The sequence below is a fragment of the Pyrgilauda ruficollis genome, unplaced genomic scaffold, assembly GCF_017590135.1.
Source record: "Pyrgilauda ruficollis isolate IOZ18807 unplaced genomic scaffold, ASM1759013v1 scaffold40, whole genome shotgun sequence".
Taxonomy (NCBI): domain Eukaryota; kingdom Metazoa; phylum Chordata; class Aves; order Passeriformes; family Passeridae; genus Pyrgilauda; species Pyrgilauda ruficollis.
This window is the reverse complement of record NW_024525490.1, coordinates 10711775-10734331: the sequence shown is the minus strand read 5'-3', so window position 1 is coordinate 10734331 and position 22557 is coordinate 10711775. Positions and strand designations below refer to the sequence as shown.

The 22557-nt window shown below is 38.6% G+C and overlaps 1 protein-coding gene across 4 annotated transcripts in view; it reads right to left on the bottom strand.

Moving 5' to 3' along the window:
- The window catches only part of KCNQ5 (potassium voltage-gated channel subfamily Q member 5), a 278104-nt gene that overhangs the window by 31221 nt on the left and 224326 nt on the right, over positions 1-22557 (bottom strand). For 3 of the 4 annotated variants that reach the window (XM_041477407.1, XM_041477408.1, XM_041477410.1), the window contains exons 4-9: positions 16308-16483; positions 15745-15870; positions 8338-8448; positions 6461-6556; positions 3102-3196; positions 1551-1577 (exon numbers count right to left, since the gene is read on the bottom strand). In XM_041477407.1, the coding sequence (XP_041333341.1) occupies positions 1551-1577; positions 3102-3196; positions 6461-6556; positions 8338-8448; positions 15745-15870; positions 16308-16483 (631 nt within the window). The remainder of the gene's footprint in view (positions 1-1550; positions 1578-3101; positions 3197-6460; positions 6557-8337; positions 8449-15744; positions 15871-16307; positions 16484-22557) is intronic. The other variant, XM_041477409.1, reaches the window with a different exon arrangement.

The following is a 22557-nucleotide window of genomic DNA, read 5'->3' as shown; positions in this document are numbered from 1 at the left end:
TCGTGGGGTTTTTTTTTTTTTTTTTTTTTTTTTTTTTTTTTTTTTTTTTTAATCTAGTTTCCAGTTATTGTGAGTAAAACTGTCTCTTTTAGTACTTGCTGGTACAACTGGGAATAACCTCTCCCCTCTGCACAAATCCCAGTTTTAGAGGGATGTACTCATTTACTGTCAACTTCTGTGTCACCTTTAAAAAAGTCAATTTTAAATGCTGCTGTCAAAAGACTAGGAAATACAGCTGGTGAGTGCAAGAAGTTTGGATCAGACTGTAATAATTTAATGAGATCAATGTGTTGCTAGCAAACCTGTGGAGGTAATGTATATAAAAAGTCCCAGAACTGACAGAGCAAATCCTGTCCCCTTGAGTTACAGTGACACTAACAGCAGTTACATGTGCTTGGAGGAAAAGGTCGGAGTCAGGTGCCAGAGGAGCAGTCTGGGAAGTGGAATGGGACATGGGTAATTGATATGAAGACTGAATAACCCAGAAGCATTTGTGAACCACAGTACAACTCGGGGCTGGATGTATTTCAGGGGCTGATGTGTCATCAACACTTTTTTCCTTGGCTTTTCAGCGTTTTCTTTGGTGAGGTAAAGTCTGCTATTCTCTGAGCATGCTGATACCACAGTGCCAGCTGCCAAACACCCGCTGATTCCAATCTCTAATGAGTTTTTGAGATAGAGTCATTTATAGCCACTGAAGCCTTTCCTGTCCCTAAGGATTTGGGCCATCAGTACAGCAAAGACCAGCATTTTCTCCCGCTGCCTTAGGACATGCCTCTCCAGAGCTTTGTTTACCCCGACTGCCAAGGCTTGCTGCTGCCAGCTGGAGGCAGTCGGTGCTCAGCTGGGATCTAGGCTGGGTAGAAGCCCACCTGCACTCTGGGCTGACAGCAGTGGGGCTTTCTTCAGCAGAGGTACCAGTCTGGCTCCTCTACTTGAACTGGGCCATGGGGGAGTGCAAGCCATGCAGCCAGGAGGAGGTGAGACACTGCAGTGCTGCTTTCCCCCCACCTCCTATGTCCTTATGCTCTTAGAAAGGGGATGACAGAAAAGTTAGAAAATGTGGAGACATGGCACTGAGGAAGCCTTGAGGATGCTCCTGCAGAGCAAAGGTGACATCCGACCAGACCCATCAAAGGGTCCTCCCTGCAATGGAGGGTTGGTGGGCTTCTTCACGTTGCCAAATTAAACTGTATGTCTGTAACTTCCACTGCAATTCCTGCATTGATTTTACAGCAGAAGCTGGGGATGTGTCCTTGCCCAGGAGCTGGGTCTGGGGAGACTGATCCACTGGCTGCTCTGTCACTGTTCAAACTGAGCCTCTCAAAGCTACAGCGTGTTAGATGTGTAAAAAATTGCCATTTTCCCCGTAGAAAAACTGGGACAAAGAAGCAAATTTCAGCAGTATATAAGTTTAAAAAGATCCAATTTGTGATTATTATCCATCAATGATTGCAGTTCATTGAACATACTGTACAGAACCCAAGACATCTAAAAGCCATTAGGAAACAGCAATTTCACAGATAAAAGAAATAAAAGAAACTACAAACCTGCTAGAAGATTCCCCTTGTTCTTTTCTTCAGGTGAGGGAGTGGGAGGGAAAAACATACTTGTTATGCAGATAGTAATCACATTACTCAGTTACAGATGATGTTATGTGTATGATAAACATAAATGGATATGTTAATTGGTGCACAACACACACATTACATTGCAACCACAAAACCATTCAAGCAAGACTCATAACTACAATGCTTCTGGAAAAGAAACTTTTCAGGTTTTTTAACACATGCATAACATGCTTAGTACATACCACTGCAGACTGAGTTGGCAAAGCACTTAGGCAAAATGCATTGCTGACACATATATAACAGAAAGCTGTAGTTTCTTATTAGATAAGTTATTTCTGGTAAATAAAAAGGTTCCATTTTAGCACAGCAATATGCTTATTTAGAATAAGAAGTAGATGCACTTTTGAGGCACAGTCATATTTTAAAATATTTTATGTGGGATACAGCTTCATTATTTATGTAATTTTCTATCCATCCATTTATACTAATGTTGCTTTCAGCCTGTTTGTATATGTAAAATATCAATACTTCATGTAACTTTTAATCTAAAAGCTCCTTTTAGTGTGGAGCAGTTTGGAATTAGAATTATGGTAATGGATTACTTACGGCTCTGTTCTTGTCAACTCTTTGAAATTCAAAGATCAGCTTTGGATACCCAGCCAAACTTCTTTTTGGCTGAGCTTTTTGGCACACAATTACCTTTTTACTGTCATGTGGATGTTCATCACCCAGCTTTGAGAGAAACCACTAATTCTCTTGCACTGTCTGCAATTAACAACAGTTAAGATGCTTATCAGAGCTTTCCCATAAGGCTCTTAGTGCTCTCCTTTTTGATCTTTATCAAGTGTTTTTTTACTTCCTGATCTGTGCCCCGTATAGAATCAGTCAACTTGCTGCCTTCTGCTAAACCTTTTACTGAATTATTGAAAAGTCTTGGGCTGCCAGTGCTCTGTGAATTCTCACCCAAACTAGGATATCAAATATTTCCTGTCTGCCAAACTGTGGCAACAGGTCTTTTGAGTCATCTTACATTGTCTGTATGTATGAATGCATGTATAGTTTGTCCTAAGGAAATACTAAATATATCAGAAGTTATGACAAAAAGGAACAAATTCCCCAGTGCATTCATCTGCAAAATAGCACAAGGCACTCTTTCCTTGGAAAGGTAGATCAGCAGCTACAGCCTTATACAGAGGCACAGGCGTAAACATACCGTTGAACCAAGGAACAAGCTCTGCATTAAACTTAATATTTTTCTCCTTGAGGATAATTTGGAATGAGGTGAATCATTAACCATAATGCATGAGTGGGTTGTTGGGAAAATGTTTCTAATGCCTGTGCATTTCTAAGATAAATAGCAATGATTTGTATTTGTTCCTAGGCTCCTACATGATATTGATCTGATTTGTTAGTTGAAATTTTTAATGAGAAGACTTAAGACAACAAACCAAGACGAAACAGACAAATACTAGCTCTCTATAAGCTTGAACACACATCAAAAACAACACCAGCTGCCATATTTGTACCTACTTTGTAGGGCTGCAGGTATGCAAGGCCTTCAAATGAGGCTTCCAGGTAGCAATGGAAACTGATTTCTCATCAGCAGCATAACTACGCCATACACACTACGTGCAGGATATACGGTAAAAAAAGAAAAAACAAGGCAAAAGGGAGTAGGGGATGAAACAAAAAATTGAAAAGCAGATTAGTAACTGATACAAGTTGTGTCTTTCTCTTATCATTCATAGCACTGATACATGCCTGAGGGGAGGAAGAATACTTTCATAATATCGCCAGGTGGCTGCCATGTTTGTTCGGCTGGCGTCGGTAGAATAAAACCGCCAGGAAGCCTGGTGTGGGGAAACAATAGAAAAGCACAAAGGAACCAAAAAAATGAAGTGACAATGCCACCGCACTGACTATGGAGCAAAGGGATTTTGCTCAGACCAGAATGTGCTTGGTTAGGCTGATTCAGGAAATATCAGTACAAACCTACCAAAACTTTTGTGAATTCCAGTACACCTTGTGCAGTAAGATAAGACTTACTGGCTCCATGAAAGCACCAGAAGATATTCAGCACATAAAGGTGCTCAGAAAAGCGTTGCAGTGATTTATTTGTGACAAGTCCGTAGGGGACACCCACACAAACCTACAGTCTGACGTAAAGAAAATATGTCATAATATATTCTGCAAATCATAATGAAAACTAGGCAAAAAGCACTAGAAGAAAAGAGAAGCATTCTCTGTGGTTTGAAACACTGAAATTATTCACTTTGTGTTTTTAAACATTTAACAAAAGTGAGTAACCAAAGCATAGCATTGAAAATGTGTCCATTGTTTAGATTTATAATGCATGTAGGTAGTAAGATTAGCCTTGATTCTACAAGCTAGGACATGTTCCCTGATGTCAGCATAACTATATTAATTTGTACTAGCTGAGCATCTGTGCTTCCTGTATACTGTCAACCATTAAATGTCATCTAGGTATTCTTTTATGGAATCTAATACCCTGTGTTTTCCTACTGTGTATCTCCCAGAAACACATCCAGTCTTCATTAACAGATGGAGAACCTGTTACTCACTTTGAAAATTGCTTCATTGGTTGATTATTCTTGTTGTCAAAAATTTCTGCATTACTTTTAATCTGAAACTCTTTGGTTTTGGCTTAAAGCCAGCGTTACTTGTTATGTTTCTGTCTACTACATTAAATGATCCAGTAGGTTCCAAGACTTCCTCTCTGAGCTTCTGTGTTCAAATAATTCTCACACTAAATATTTCTTATAAGCTAAAGAAATTGAGAATAGTATATCCATACTAAATATTTCACTTTTCTACAGCTATCTACAGGTAAAGGCTTTATCAAATAGTCTATCTGTGCCAACTGATGAGTTAGCACACACTAATTCTACAGTGTAACTGGTTAGAAAATAGACATTACCCTGATAAGCTAGAGACAATTAAAAAAACACCTGGGCACTGTTACAGGACCCAATGATATGCAGTTCAGACACATCCTGCATTTATGAACACGAAATTTTCTCCAGTCCTTGATCCATTTTTCCAATATTTTGTTTGCTTTCTCTGATATTTCAATTTCACTTACAAATTGTAGATGCTGAGTTTATATGTAGCATATTAGTATGAGCATCATCATACACAGTGGTAGGATCAGTCTTCTCATTATGTCTATGGTTCTGTATCTAAGGACTTTAATAAAACCAGGTGCAGTAACATACTGGGAACTTGTATGAAGCTCTTGACCCTGCTTTCCCAGACTTTCTCCTCTGGATTTCTCATGCTTGATCAAATCCTTGCCCGATTCACTAATACTGGGATAGAGACATCTTATAATTATCTGGATTCAGTTTCTAGATCAAGTTTTGTATTTATTGTATTAAAACATTTGGCAGTGATCCTTTCACACTAAAAGTCACCCAGATCATCCTCAGTTTTATTCCTGTGTGCCTGTTCTCATATTTCCTGTGCTGCCAGGCCTTGTACCTTCAGAAAATATCTCTACCAGCAATTTAATGTTAATTTCTGGATCACTGAAAGTGTTGAACCTGTAAATGAACATGTAAATGCTGAACAGCCTTCATCATGGGATCCCATAACAAATGTCTTCCTTTCACTGATTTTACTTCCTTCAATGATTTTACTTGCTGAGAGTCAATCTACAGAATCAGGCAGCTGGCTACTCCTAATCTATTTAGCATGCTGTCTTACTAGTATTTTGGTTGAGCTGTCATAAAATAATAATGAGACCTATATCCAAAACCTAAATCTATCATGTGTTTCCTTTGGCAACCAAACTTGAAAGAAGTAGATTAGAATATATGTGTTAGAAAATATGCCAAACAGTCATTTTAAACTAGATACAAAAGAAGTAGAAATAATTCTACTTCTTTAGAATAATTTAATTATTCTAAAAAATATTAAATTTGAAATATTTAGAATTTAATAATAATTGAACAGTAATAATGGAAACATTTATTAACTTTAAAAATGCTTCAAAGACAGTCTGACATCTATCTGTACTTAGCATGAAACTCTAGCATATTCATACTCAGCTCCTTTATTTGGATGTACTATTTCAAAAATAAAACCCAGCATACATGGCACACATAGAATACTTCGCATCGCAGGAAAATAAACTAGGACTCTAGGAGATTATTTCCTCCCTTTTTTTTTCAGTGCATCAAGTAGTGTAAAGCTTGATGCAAAATGATTCTTTAGAGTATTTTATCAGTTTTAACTAGGACTGAAAGTTAAGGAAAAAGCCAATGCAAAACATACCATGCTGCTTTTTGCTGATTTGCACCATCACATTAGAACAACTTCAGACAATTTCAGACAATTTTAAAATTGTTTGTGCCTACATTTCTAGCTTTTGAATTGACTCATAGTGAAAACAATTCTCTGGGCAGGACACTTTTCATCTTCACCAAGAATACCACTCACTGAAATACTCTAAACCCTGTAGTAGATGAAAAGTAGCTTAATATAGGCAAGAGCGCTGTGCTGTCAGTTGGGTTGTCTAGGGATCAATTGTCTTTTTCCAAACAGCTTTCTGACTGCAGGCATGCATTTGGCATCTTGCCTCTGTTTCTTTAACATGGATAGAAGAACAAAAACTACATGCAGAAATGCTGTGTGTCTTGTTACAGTTTGTCTTGATGACCTTAAAGGTCTTTTCCAACCTAAATGAATCTGTGATTCTGTACAGAATTACGGCAACAAATAGCAGTCTCTGAACACAGTAATTTCATTAAACTAACCAGTCTGTTAAATATTATTTCCACAAAACTTTCCAAATGGAAATAATAAGACTTGTTTCAATATGTACTTTAAATCACCTGTGATTATCTTTTTGGTGATTTCATATTTACCTGAATTAAACTTGCAGCTGGATTCCTTCTTTTCTCAAAGTGTTTCTGACGATGCTGTTCCTGCACTTTCAATGCAAATCCTGAGCCGAGGATGCCCTGCAATATCATTTTATCAATGTGTAGGTAGTCTTTGAACAAATATACATAATCAATTACAAAGATTTTATGAAGACGCTACACCATATGGTTGCTTCAGACAACACATTTATGACCTGTGTATGACAGTAGAAGGCCCCTTTTCCTGGTGAAGCAGGAGATTTCTTACATAACATCTGTGGTGCTACCAATGACCACCCATTGCCTGGTTTTGTGCTACACTACGTTCCTGCAACTACCAAGGCCATAGAGATAGATATATATTTATAAAATCAAGCAGGGATATTCAGAGGAACTTGAGTCAAGAATGAGGAAATGACCACCTGACAGGTATGCCAGATATATATGGACATCAAAGTCCACATCTGCAGTACGTGTTAGAACTTTTGTTATGAAAAAGCTAATTATGAAACTTCTCCTCTTTTAGCCTTTTACCTTTGAGTAAGATAAATTTGATTCTAATTGAATAGATCCAAAAATTGAGGATGTTTTCCTTCTTGACTTGCAAGGAATGTAATACTTTTGCTGGACATGTCTACCTTATAAGGAAGAATATTTCCACTTGATTCTTAATCAGGATAAAATACTATAAGATGTGCAAAAGTTTCCCATATACCTCTTCTTTTACAGAGAGATTCAGTACTGAAGTATTTATGAGGAAAACTAGTATCTGTACATAGATATGACATGAGGAACAAATGTTGTGGCATCTCTAATATGTAAGGGTATTCCTCTTTTCATTGTAGTGCTGCTAAGACTAGCTTTCTTGTTAGTGGTGACTAGGTGACAAAAGGAATTAATTACAGTAGATGTCAATAAATGTCAAGGATTCACAAACAGGTAATGGGTTATAATTATAATGCATTATAGTATGTCAAAGATACTGAAATACTCTTTGTAGCTAGAATAAGAAATAAATGCAGTGCATCAGATGATTTAATTCTGTTGACAAATGCAGATTTTTAATCTTGGTTTATCTTTATGGTTGAAAACAAATGAAGGATTATAACATCCATGTTTTATAGTGATCTACAGATAAAGTATATGAGTATTAAAATATCAAAAGACATTGCACTAGAAACAGTACAAAAAATATAAATGCCACTTCTTGTGTCATCTTTATTCAAAACTAATAAAAAAAAGGAGATTCATTCAAAAAAATGAGAATTTATTTCTGAAGCTACACTATATTTTAGTCATTAGATAATTCCCATTTCCATTCATCTCTTGAACATTAATAGAAACATAAATAAACTGCAATGGTTATTTACAATTATTCACAGAAAATTATAGTTGCACCTTTTGCATTCAACAACATTAACCATCAGTTGATTTAAGGCCTTCTACTACTCTCTGTTGGTAGCTTGTATGACCATACAAAACATGCTATTAGAAATACTATTTTTTTACTATAATCTAAGTTAGAAAAACATATAATCTGCTTTTATTTTTGTTTTGTTTTGAAAAATTTGAAAGAAAAGCAATGTAAGTCACAATTCATAATAAAAGGAAGGATTTTCAACTTTACACAATGCTATGTAACCTAATTTAGGGTTATTTCCCAGTTTTGTCCATGCCAGAGACACTTCCCAAAAATAAACCAAGGACACCAAACCTTTTCTTTGGATTTTGGATCGCACTTCACTAGTGTCGTTGCAGAGCAAAAAGACTTAAACAGTTGTTCTTCATGTAGACAGCTTCCTTCAGCTTTTAGTATCATAACAGCGGCAGGACCTACAGGAGTTTCTATTATTTTTTATTAATTTTATAGGCATACTCACCGCAGGTAGTGCAAAGAAAGAAATGCCAAGTAGAGCAAATCCCGCAGAAAGCAACCTTCCAAGCCAAGTAAGAGGAGTTTTGTCTCCATAGCCAATGGTTGTCAATGTGATCTAAAAAGAAATGAATGAACAACATGATTTACCAGAAGTCACTGACAGATTAGTTGCAGATTATTTACATTGCATGAAGCAGCATTTCCACTAATTAATCCAAGACATCTGAAACATATAGCTGTTTCTAAAAAAATGAACATAAATATACTAACATTGACACTTTTCTGTGAAAATGTAATACTGTGTATGACTAAATAAAACTGAGATAAATAATAAATGTGAGAAAAAAACACCTAAATAAGCAGTAAGTTTAAAAAGAAGGAAAAATTACCTTGATCTCAAATTTGAGGCAAATGGTAGGAAATATATAAATTGGGAAGAAAAAAAAAGTGTTCTTTTCTATAGATGTGAAGATGTTTCCCCTATTTTCTACAGTACAATATAACTGTATGTATTTGTCTAACTAAACAAATATAAATTACATGGAGATAATGCTGGAAAAATATAGGAGGGAAGAAGTTGATGCCTGCAGATAATATAAAGTCAAAAGAATTGCAAGAAGCAGCTGCATTTTCTGCAAACCCATCAGTACGACTTGAAGTGAATTATCTTCTGAAACACAAAAAACAATAATGAAAAGCTGGGAGGGACTTTAAGTAAAGTTTCTGGTCCTTTCCCCTTCCTCATGACAGGCTCAGATACACCTATGTCACTCCTGGCATGAAGGTCCAAAGGTTGCTACGCAGCAGCAGAGGCAGAGATACCTCGGGCTGTTGGACCATGTTAGCTCAGACCTACCTGTGGACAGGTCAAAGAGAAAGGGGAGGCAAGTTTCAGTGCAGGTGGGAGGGCTCATTGACCACTGGCCATGAGCAACATGGCCACTGAGATAATGGTGCGTGGCTGGGGCTCACTGAGCGCATCTTGAAGGCAACAGATCAGTCTGAGGACTTTCCCTGACACCCAAGGAATTGCCCTTCAGGCTACTTGTTGCCCAGGAAGCACGGCAATCCCATAACTGGGGACTGGACTGGCAGAAGAGTTGTTTCTGTGTGCTTTCACAGAGTTCAGACCCACGCAGCTGCCTGGTGTGGGCAGCTGGAGAAGGTGTGGGCAGAGAAGAGGATTCCCGAGGGCTGGCTGGGAGGCTGCAGGGCGCGTGCTCAGGCAACGGCACACGATGTTAAAGGACAAAGATAGACAACAGTAGGCTGAATGCCAAGGACTCCAGGGCCTGTTATTAGGGAGAACATGTGCATGGAGAATTATTTTACATCGTGTACCAAATGTGGGCAAGTTCAGCCTTAGCAAATATTCTGGCAGCAACAGATTCTTCAGGAAATTGCCTTCTAGAGACATTATTTTGCTTCCAGCTTCCTCAAAGTTCATTCCTAGGCAAGACGGCCAAAACAATTCTATTTAATGTCAGGGTCACCACGGGACAAAAGAAGGAAAGTCTTTTGGAAGTAATTAGATTTCAACTATTTAGGACTCTGTAGATAGTAAACAGTGCTTTTAATTGCTCCCATTGTTGGGAACAAGCTGTGGGTGTAATTTACCCTGAGAAAGCCACAGGGACTAAGAAAGAGAGACGAATTCAGGCTGCAGCTGAAATTTCATGTGGTTATCAAGTCTCAAGTTTTGCAACACTAGCCTGGTCACAGACACACCACCTTGCATGCCTATCAGGTCTCACTCTTCCTTTCTCCTCTTCACTTTCCTGCCCCATCTTCTCTTCTGAGCCTCTTCTGGACTCTGGCAAGCCAATGCCACCCAGGAAGGGACAGAAAATGATCCACATTTCTGCGTGGTTTGTTTCTGCTGCTTTGGTCCGTTGTGTCAGCTCACAGACGTGCCTAACAAGCTCCAGAACCTGCACAAGGCAGCAAGAGACTGAGATGGAGTAAGAAGGAGGAAGGAACATGAGAATGCAACTCTCTCTTTTCTGGCAGAGATGAGTTGGTGCAGCCATGGTCTTGGCCTGGCAGAGGGGATTGATTTGTTTGTTGAAGAAGATAATCACAGCTCTTCACATCAGAGGGCAACTGCAGAACAGTTTGAGGCTATTAAGAGCCCAAGAGGAATGAAACACTTGAACAAATGAATCCCTGAATAAAAGTTCCTCAAAATTTGTTTCCAGGCCAGTTTTTGAAAAGCAGTTTGGAGCTCTGGAATGAGCCTGCTTTCTTGGCTTCCATCCAGCTTCCTATCTCTGCCAGTCGCTGGAAAGTACAGAGATATCTCCTGTCTGGGCAGATGAGAGGGAAACAGAACCAAGTGTCATCTGCATATTAATGATATTGCCACCGAACTGTATTCCAAAGAAGTCAGAGATAAACTCCAACCTTTGGGACCTGACATCTGAGAGCAATCCAAAACCGTGGGCAGTCACACAGAGTTTATCTCTGAAATTTCTCCAAAGAAAATTACAAGACCCTATTAAGCCTTTCCCTCAATTCTTCTAGGTACTAAGGACTTAATGGTATCAGTGTGTGATTAAGAATATCAATGGCTTCTTTCTCACTCTGAGCTATTTTATCTCAGGATGGTCTTCACAAGAGTGTATAGGTGTCAGCACCGTGATGTAATGTCTTACTCAACACCGAGCAAAGGGGTTTGAGCTTCGTTTTATACTACTCTCACCACACAACTAAGAAAATGTTTTCTGGACAACTTCAGGGTCAAGTTTGGGAATAATCCACTGCATCTTTGTAAGTGCTGCTAGTGAATGACTAAACCATTGGCCAGGCCTTGACTGGCATAATCCTGAGATTAAATTAACTGAGCAGAGTGTGGAAAACTACTGGATGTGAAATCACAACAACATAAGAAATTTCCAGAATCACTGATAATTATGAAAGAAGCAGACAGAAGTTACAGCTAGCATTGTGTGGGTAAGAGAGAAGTGGCCAAAGTTCAAAGGTAACTCATCCTATCCTAAAATGTAGGACTTGGACTTGTCTGAAAAAAAAATCTAGTACCACTAGAGTTGTACTAGGGTGTCTGAACAGGGACCACCCACAGGAGAGGCAGCAGACTGTGCAAGAGATCTCTGATGGTACTGTATGCCTATGTCTAAGCAGCTGAATCACACTCCTGCATGGCTAAATGAGCTGAGTCCTGTCTTTTACACCAGATGAAAACCACTCCATTTTGCTTACTTCTGTAAGTGAGGGGTCTGGACAGACTAGCCAAAGTAGGCAGTGTCATCTGGCCAGGCTCAAAACTCACAATGATTATAGAACATCTGTTATCTCATTGCTGGAGCTAATAAATATGCTAATACAAATGAGGTAATATAAAAATGAATGTGATGATATAACTTAGATGACTTCAATTAGATGAGATAGGACTCAGGAGGCCATTCTCTACCCTAATATTTCTTTCTGGTGTCATTTTATGTTCTCCTAGCACTACTTACCTTTTGAATTGTTACCTGACATCACTTAACTTAAAAAATACAGTGCTATCACTACATTAAATGGGAAAAAAATCATCAATGTTTACTTATTTGAGCTAGTCATTGTGCCAATGTAATTCATTGTAATATGTTTTGTTCATTAACAGGTCACTGTGGAGTGCCAGAGCCATTCTGTATCCAACTGTAACTATTGGGTATTACTAGAAAATAAAGACTTTTTAAGACAAATTCTGTCAAATGTGTAAGAGGGACAGAAACTTCAGCTGCATTACATTTGCAGCTAAAGCTAATTAATGTACAAACTAAATGTCACTGTAAGTATCCACAGTTCTAGTTAACATCAGTATATCTCAGAAAACCATGTATGGTTTGGTTTTGAAGTACTTAGGTTTTTTAATTGACCTTTTGTTCCCATATGTTTTTATTATTTTCTTCTGTTAAATGAATTTATCTTCTCTACCAAAGCAATTTCTGAACTTGAGCTCTTCACATAGTACTCACCATTGTGTGCTGCTGTGTTAGGCACCACTGTGGAGACCCCAACCACAAGAATATTCACAGCAGTAATATTAACATGATGATTCAATAGCAGGTTGCACAGTACAGCATGAAATTGCAAATGCAGTGGAGTATTCATATGTAAATTTGGATGCCATGTCCTGTCTTTCATTTCTGTATATAAATATGGGCTTCAGAAATGGAATTAGTGAAATAACTATAGCACTGTATGGTCCTCAAGTAGTCTGAATTAATGAATGGGTTAATTGCAGCATGCGAGTGCTGCTCCTGTAAGGAGAAGCATAAGTGCCTCTAAAAGATTGAAATTTAGGGGTCTTTTCTTTCTTGTACCTCTGCCATGACAAAATTCAGTCCAGAGTTTGGTACATAATCTGTGGTTTAAGTCAGAACAACTTTTGCAAATAAACAAATCAATGAGACTAAGCATTGATTTTCCCTAAAATGCCAGTCTGTCCTTTTCAAAAATCTGCATGTGGGTTACTCTGGCAGTAAAAACAACCATGACTAAGAAGCACATTATGCATTTCCCACATACTGTTTTACATATTGTAGAAAAAATTACTATTATTAAAATGGCAAAGACATCAGGTAAGGGGGAACACTGATTTCTAGTAAGTTTGTGCACTTGCTTAAGTGCATTAAAAACTTAAATGTACCAATGTCATACACTGGGGGAAAAAGAAAATATGTAGAAATATACAATATATATTGTTTTCAGGTTTTAAAAAAATATTTGTTGTTTTTCCTGCTGAAATCTAGGCAAGATTCCTGATTTTCTCAGTTGCACTACTTATATAACCTCTGAGTCATGCACTTTCACTTCATAGTGTACAAAATATTTTAAGCACCACTTTATACAATGATTATTTCCTAGCAGGGTTTTTCCTTAAAAAATTGCAGTCAGCAGGTAGTGGAGAAGTAAATTCTAAAATAAAGGTCTTGTTCCTGCTGCTAGAGCTGCTCAAGGAGAAGGATTTGGATCTAACACGAGCCTCAGTCAGATGTCAGAGTAGAGCTCTGAGTTTGCTGGGACTTTCTCATTCCTTGTGCATACATTTCCCCATTCCAGCTGGCAGGTGGGTACAATCCTCTGCTCAGACCCTCTCTCTGCCTGTGCAGGGCTAAGGCACACAGGGCCTTGCAGAGACGTAGAGGCTGTTTCCTGGGAAATCAAATGTCTGAAAAGATCCATTCCCAAGCATATGCACAGCCTCAGGAGGGTCTCTTGCAGGACCACATCCCCACTGCCACCCTAAAGGGGCAATGATGTTTTCAGACTGCCAGAGCTGGGGTACCCATCAGTGAGGACATCAGCATCCAATGCCAGATGCTTCACAACCTTATCAATACAGGGAGGTTAGAAAGCTTTAAGGCAAACTCAGAACTCTGCTTTTGAAGAAATGGGAAACAAAATAAACTACAGTGATGCAACTGAATGCAAAACCTTTTCTCGTGACTTTAGCCAATATGAATTTTATGTGTGTTTGTACTACAGGATAAAATGTATATTTTTCAGTGATCTGCCTTGATTGCTCTAAAGCAACAAGTGTCAGCAAAATATATTTCTGAATATTTGTAAATGTATACATAATATTTAGTAGGTCTGGCTTTTCCAAGCTCCCAATTTTGTGCAGCGATAACATAGAAATATAGTCTCTAGGGAAGACATGCAACAAATGACTAACCCTTAGATGAACAAATTTCAAATACACTAACTACCCCTAATAATAGTGAGTGACCTTGATCTTAGCTCAAAATGCAGACTAAACTTCTTATGAATATTTTCAATATTTTATGACATTCTGGAAAGGGCTTTTGTGCAGTCCTGTGTGCATGCTCTGAGTCTGCAGATACTACTAAATCTAGATGAAATCCTGTCAGCAAAAGGTCTGAGGTGAGAAAGCTTCATTTTTTGCATCCCTCTGATAAGGAAAGGTGGCAGAGGCTGGCTCAGGTCTCACAGTTATTCCAAGGAAACTAATGAGTGCTCTATGTTATTGTCAGCATTAATGATCTCCCAGGTATCATTTCACTACCCAGACACTGCCAGAGCGCACTGTAGTATACATAATATTTAGTAGGTCTGGCTTTTCCAAGCTCCCAATTTTGTGCAGCGATAACATAGAAATATAGTCTCTAGGGAAGACATGCAACAAATGACTAACCCTTAGATGAACAAATTTCAAATACACTAACTACCCCTAATAATAGTGAGTGACCTTGATCTTAGCTCAAAATGCAGACTAAACTTCTTATGAATATTTTCAATATTTTATGACATTCTGGAAAGGGCTTTTGTGCAGTCCTGTGTGCATGCTCTGAGTCTGCAGATACTACTAAATCTAGATGAAATCCTGTCAGCAAAAGGTCTGAGGTGAGAAAGCTTCATTTTTTGCATCCCTCTGATAAGGAAAGGTGGCAGAGGCTGGCTCAGGTCTCACAGTTATTCCAAGGAAACTAATGAGTGCTCTATGTTATTGTCAGCATTAATGATCTCCCAGGTATCATTTCACTACCCAGACACTGCCAGAGCACACTGTGTGTGTTCTGCTGCATCAGAAGGAAAAGAAAAACAGTTTTATCCTGCCTGACAATAACTGCCTTAGGCTTTGGTGGGGCAGATTTCTTAAACTGCCTAAGTAACTCTCACACGATGAAGAAGTCTGGATCACTATAGGACATTTTTAAGCAAAACCCCTTACACATAATGCCATTAAAAAAAGATAATCAAAACTTCAAACTTAGGCCTTTTTTGTTCATTGAAAGCCTGGTTTCTTTAACCATATTTGTATAATCCTCTTTAAGAAAAGCAGTCATGTATGTACTTAGATCCCACAGATTTCAACAAAGTAAAAACAATTGATTTGATAGTTAACCATGATCTCAAGTATACCTGTAAAAAATAACACTGCTGAAGCAGAATTGACATATTTATTCTTGGTCTTTGTCCTCAAGGTACAGAGGAAGGAGAAACAACATCTTTTAAAGGGCACTGATGATATTCTCGTGCCAAAGGTGATGTAAGATTTTTCCCCTCTTTTTTCCTGACACTTTTTCCTCTTCCTGCACTGCCACTTAGAACTCTCTGGTTTGTATCAAAACAGCTCTTTGTGGGGCCATATTACAAACTATATTACTGAAAGGCTAAGGGTTAAAAAGTACAATGCTTTCTTCTCTTGAAGGTTTAGTGGTCTGGTTTGCAGCAGAAACACATAAACAGCTGTTCTGCAGGATGGACTGAAATAATCTGTCGATGTGCAAATGAATAGCTGAAGGAGGAAGCTTCTCAGACCATTTTTTTGTCAGTGAAAACAATTCATTGAACAGCACACTAAACTAAAATCCTCAGTAGGGGAAATTCAAAGCACTTTAGCACATTGGTTAGAGAGTCCATGTTATTTTTCTGTACTTACTGTGCCCCACCAGAGAGCATCTGCATATGTGGAGAATTCGGTATTTGCATCTTTTTCCACCAAATAAACCAGGAAAGATGAAAAGATGAGTACTAAAAATCCTATGTACCAGGCTGTGATTAATTCCTAGATAAAAAAGAACAGAAATCAATTCCCGTTTTGTGGAATGAATAGAATGACATTTCAAGAAGACATCATGAAAATATCTATATAAATGCTTTTTTTGGCATCTGCGCAGTTATGAGTCAAGTGCTTCCCTATGGATGCAAATTTTCTCTGAAAGTGGACAAGATCCACTCTTATGGTTTGATGCTTCAGCAACATCCCCAAGATATAACAAATTACAGCTGCCCATCAATGACAACATTTTTAAAATCTCTAGAAACTGATAGCATTAAACATGGCCTGATATACCTGTGCTAGTTCATATTACAATTAATGTTAGTTTAGAAAATTTTGGGTATTTTGCTCAAAACTGATAAATGCTTATTTCCTTGGTCTCTTGTTGAATCACATCAAGGGAAGATATCAACCAGACAAAATTAGTATCTAGGATTACATACCTTGCTATGTGCATAAACTACAGAACCTAATAATTTCCAAGTGCCTCCTCTTCGGTCCATGCGCACCATACGAAGGATCTGTAGGAAACGAAGACTTCTCAGTGCTGATGTTGCAAAAATGTTACCTTGAGTTTTTGCAGAAACAACTGCTATTGAAGCGATGAGAACAATGATGTCTGAAAGAAATACATTACAGAAAGCATTAATGTCCAAGTATCAGGAAATAGTACATACATCTACATGAGCTGAATGAGAAGGACAAAAGAGAGACTCCTGTAGTGGGTGAGAATCCAAAACACAGAGATTCCTGTTTGAAATAGGGATGTGAGATCAGAGCTGGTGTCAAAAACTACCTTGGGATTCTCCAGGGTGAAAAGTCAGGGTCACAAGTTTCAAAGCATATGGATAAAAGGAGCAATGTTGAAGAAACCTCATGTAGGGGCATTGAAACCTGATGTAGCAAAATGTACAAATCAGTAGATGGATTAGAACTTTTCCCTTTTATCTATCTTTCCATAAAAACTTTTCTGTGCAAAGACAAAAAAGAAAACTAAGGTAAGAAAAAAAAATGGGGCAGGCCCAGAGGTGAGAGTCAAGCACAGTAGTAATTTCCTATGAGAACAGACACTGTGTGTTTGAGGAATGTAGTTTCTGGACACAACTGCCCGGATGTACCATTTCCTGGAAGGGAGGAAATACAGCACTGGGTATTCAGAAGCATTCCTTTAGCTGGAAGCCTGGAAAGTTAGTTGAAGCTCAGCAAGTGTTAGGATTTATTTCTTCAAGACACAGATTCAAACAGTGAGAGTGACTTTGGTGTGCAGGAACTAATCGGCCAGCTGTCCTTAGAGCCAGAACAGCTTTTAAGGGGAGAAGCAGCAGAGTGATGGCACACGGATGCTATGAGAAGGCATAATGTCCCTTTACAAGGATTGGGGTAGATATGCTGTTATGCATGGAGTAGAAAAGCACAGAACATGCTCTGTTCTTCCTCACCTCATGATTAATTCCCTGGCAAATTTTAAAAGCTTAAAGAGCTCTTCTAAGAAATACCTGATTTTAATTTTATGGTTTTGTGCTGTTTGTATGTTTCTATGCAAGGATAATCTAAATCCATGTTTGTTGGTGAATAGTTGAAAGCAGGTTCTTGTTGATATGAGTTTTACTTCTTTTGTGTTGGGTAGAAACACACGTCTTGTCCCTGGCATAGCTCCTACAAGAATGGCCCAGAAAATGATTCAATACAATTCCAAGGGTACAGACAATCTGTTTCTGTGGTTTAAGAATTGTCCTGATAAATTGTGGAACTTTTGACACAAGGGGATAGAAATCTACGTAGGTTTAAAACTAGCTGGATGGTCTTAGGGGAGAAGATTTAATCCTGGGCTAATTAATACCAAAAACCCACTTCTGGCTCAGGGTGTCTTCAAGTAGCAGATGTTGGGGGCTGAGAAACTCTTGTAGAGAAATATCACTGTGTGTTTGCCCTGGTTGCGCAATCCTCCCTGGCTGTTCACTGTTGGCTGGTGTCACTGTTTGACATCCCATGTTGGCCTAGACTAACCTTCTGCCTGTTTTATGTTCTGACATTTAAAAATGTCTTTGGCTACTACATAGGTGAATCATAGGTGGCTGCTACATAATCGGGTATGAAAAATGCTGGATTTGCTTCTACATCCAGCAAGTTCAGAGATGAAGAAGAGCCAGAAGTGGACATGGTGTCTTTGAACAATACAAATCTCAAGCTCACAATAACCAGATGCAGGAGGTCTGGGTGAGAATTGAGAAATAGGAAAACTGACTAGGAAAAGTTAGGACGTCACAAATTCTAATGGAGACCAGAAAAATAGATGGACTTTGGTTGAGCTCCACATGAAGATATTTAAATTTAGGTGTCTACATGTGAAGCAGGTGTCTAAACTCCCCAAGCAGCACAAAGTAATCATGCCAGCTGAGAGAGGTGCAGCTAATCCTCAGGAAGGCTTCTGCTGGCTGCTCAGCTGCCTCACACTTTGGGCTTGGCACAAGGAAGGCTTAATTCAGCTGCCCACATTTATTTGTCCAGTGCCATTTGAGATGCCTTAAGGTATCTGAGATATCCCCTAGATCTGGCAGCTATGTTCTTGGACCTGGAAAAGCTGTACTCTTCAGGAGAAGTGACTGGGGAGCAGGGAATATCGTGTAACAGGGGACAGGCACCTCTCTGTACTCTGCTGAACTAAACCCTAGATCCTGATTGACTATACTGCCAGCATAGACACGTAGCACACATGTACCCACCTAAAGCAAACTTCTTTCTATATTTAGTTGTGCTTATTTGGGTCCAAGGCTAACATAGAAGGTACTGGAATGTCTTGAGCAATATGGACTGTGCTGGAAAAAAAGTGTCCCTGGTGACTAACACGGTGGCAGGATGATCTTGACTTGTCCCTGTGCCTCCGAGCAGAGTAGCAATGGAACAGACATTTTTATTTAGTGGTGACTGGCTAGCAGCAAGTTAGAGATCATTAGAAGAGCAGTGTATGCCCCTAAAAAATCATTCTTAGAACTTAAAAAAGAATAAAGCCACCCAAAATATTGGGAATTATGCATTTGGTCCAGAAATTATTAAAATGCTTACTGGGGGTTTTGGTCACCCTCCACCACTTCTAATAGAATAATGTTTTAAAAAATTCAGTAACTTGCACCTGCCCTTATTCCTACTTATTCCAGAGCTCTGACAGGCTTTTTTTTTATAACACAGAGTTTTGTGAAGGCTCCAGACTGCAAAAAATTCAAATTAATTCAGTCTTGCCAGTAGAGCACAGCCTCTGCCCTGCACTGCTGGGAGCCCTCTGCCCCACTGAGGGTCTCTGGTCCCCTCTGAACACAAGAGAGGAAGAAGCCAACAGTAGCATAGTTGTCTTTTCCATTTTTAAAAGCATTGGTCCAAAGGAGTAATCTACTTGTGTATGCCCTTCTGTCTGGAGGGCAGGGATGAGGTTCTCCCTAAGGGGAAGAAAGGTGTAGGAAAAAGGGGAGCAGAAAATGCACTGGAACCTGTTTGAAAAACAACTGAAGGGAAGAGAATCCTCCTAGGCTGGTGGTGTTTTTTTCACACTTTGCTCTTCACATCCTCAACTGCCACCAAAACCCTATCCCTAACTCCTCAGCTGGAAATAGGGAAGGTAAGAATGTGTCCATTGCCCTTCCTGGCTGTGTTTCCCTAGGAGGTAGGGAAGGCAGGCAGGCACATTATTTCAGTGCAGTTTAACTTGTTAGGACCATGTGTAAGAAATCAAAATAAACCCTTGGAATGAAATCAGAGTCCTAAGAAAAGTTTGCAATGGTTGAGAGTCACTTCTGAGTATGTTAAAACTGCTTTATTTTTTTATCTAAACATACCCTGGAAAAAATGACAAGTTAAATATATTATGATTTTTCTCTGTGCCATACTTTTATACTTTTAATATGCTTCAGGTGGCATTTGCCCTGTTTAAACCAAGATAGAAAAATACTATCCTGAACTTCCTTTTATATTCCATGTGAATGTAGCTAAAGTCTCTGTGGTATTTCTGTACTTTAAGAAGACTTTCCCAGACTTCTGTAGCTATTTTCCTCTTTATCTTTTAGAGTCAAAAGTAGGAAAACAGGTTGAATTAAATAACGATATTTCAATTAATTTAATGGGCTCTCAATTTTCACTCTGAATCTTTCTGTAAAGCACCAGAAAATATTCAGATGTGAGATGGAATAATGGGCAGTATAATTCCAAACTTCTCTATGACTTACTAAAAGACAGAAGTTTCTAATGTACATTTACCTCTTTGTTTATTTTTTTCCTAAGGTAATATCTTATGTATTATCACCCAAAATGTTAAGCCTCTCTTCAGCCATGATGATAATTTTATTCACCCTTTAGAAATATGTCTCAGATTTTTATCCTTGTGCATAACAATCTCCCTCATTAACTCTAGTCTGAGATTTCAAATAATCTCAGCAACTTTTGCATTGGTCACTTTTGAACACTTAATTTCAAATGAAATTTCAAACAACTAATTCTTCCACTTCAGACATTTCACCTAGTACCACTGATGAAACCTCTGATATTACACAAAACTTTTGTGCATGTTAACTGGCAAAAGATTTTTTATTTGACAGGCACCATGTCAACAGGGCCCCTTCATGCAAAACACACAAAAAAAGATGACCCCAGAACTCATGCGTGTAACAGATTACACTTATGTATTATCCAATGTCACTAAAACAGTAACACGTAAAACAAGTAACTGAAGGCCAGTAAAGCAACTACCCCAAACTTACATAACTCATGCAAGGTGTGCCAGTCCAAGTTCCCCACCTCACAGAGGAAGGCCAACGCTGGGCTGCCTTAGCCTGCTCAAGTTTGGTCAGAAACTCTGTATTGCTTGTGTTACTGATGGAGGTGGGGTTGGCATTCCTAAACATTTCTAATGCCAGCTGGGAGATTAATAAGTGGTTGAAAGAATAATAATGATAGAAAAAGAGGCATCATAAATCATCACAAGGGATTATTTTACTTTTAATGACTTCTCCAATGCAGCTTTCCTAGCATGAGATTTTACAGCATTCATAGGTATCATGGGAATGAACCCAGCTAAAGGGGGAAACACAAAAACTATACTTGGATATTGTGCAATGTCCCAACACCTTGATGTACCATCAGGAAAATCTCTAAAGTTACGGAAAGAATGTCAGGGTGATTTTTTACAAGAGCATGTAATGATAGAACAAGGGGGGAATGGCCTTAAAATGAAAGAGGGTTGGGAGTGGATGCTCCTTTCCCAGATGTGTTCAAGGCCAGGTTGGATGGAGCTTTGAGCAGACTTGTCCAGTGGACTGTGTCCCTGCCCATGGGGCTGGAACTAGATTTTGCTTCTCTCAACCCAAACTATTCTGTGATTCTGTGATTATTGGGAAATGTAATCAATGACAATCTCTCATCTGCTTAAAACTCGTGCACATGCTTATACTAATATACAATCCTGCATAATCTCCCTCTTTTTCATCTTCTTCAAAGGAAGAATATATTTATAGGAGCTTTGCCTGCTGCCTGCATTTAATGCTAATATGTTGAAACATTTCCTTTCCTCTAAATAAAAATGATACTTTGAGACAATACAGGTTAAATTAATCTTATTTTTTTTTCTTTGATTTTATCTGAATAGAAAAATGAATGTTATTTAATCATTTTTGGATCATCACTAGGTCATCAAAATAGTATTTGCTATAAATTCACAGAAAATGCTCAGAGTTCACATATTCTTATTAAGAATAGGCAGGAAACTTCAATGGCTGTCAATTACTGTGTCTGCACCAGCCACAGATCAGTAAAGAGAGGCAACAAACTAGGACATAAGTAGGGAATATCTGCCCCCAAAGCTGTAGAATTAAGCAGAAAATCTCAAGAGGTTTTTTTATCTAGCCTGCAACTGTATTAACTCACAAAGAAAATTAACTGGGCAATCATTTCACCAAATCTAAGCTACCCTTAGGCTGTCCTCCTAAGGTCTAATTTTGAGCTAGAGTTATTATCCATGACCCAGGGAAAAGGCACAGCTTGTAGTGGTCATTTCTGAATAGTTCTCAGGAGAGTTCATTATCCTCAGCTTCAAAGTTACTTTTCAAAAAACCCCAGCACTATGATTCTGGTGCTGCAGAGACACTGGGATCCACTAAGGGCACGAGAGAGCTTTGACATCAGCTCCCTCTGCTTCCCATGGCACAGGTCATGCACGCCCATGGCAGCACAGTGAGCAATTATTCTCACTTGCTGAGGAGATCAAATAGGTTTTAATTGAGATTTGCAGCAATCAATACATAGTAACACTTAACAGCTTTCTATTCTGAATCCCTAAGAAGTGGTAGTGGTGGTAGGGAGGAATGACCAGCATTTTGATTTTTCTAATATCTCTTTGGAAACCAGTCCTTCCAGTCCTATTGCTATTCTCAGAACTCTCTTCAATTTGCCTTCAATAATCTCTACAGCTGGCTGGCCAGGACCAAAGGGTATAATCTAATCAATGTGGAAATGTACTTTGAAGCTTAACCAGACACTACAGCACAAAGTTAACAAAAAACACATTCCAGACCACTATATTTGAGCATATCACATAATAGAAATATGATAAAAAAATATATACTCAATGGGCTTTATCCTAAACCAATATAAATTGGCAATTTGAAGCAGTTTAAGATAAGGCCTGATGACTGACCATACATCAGTACTTGA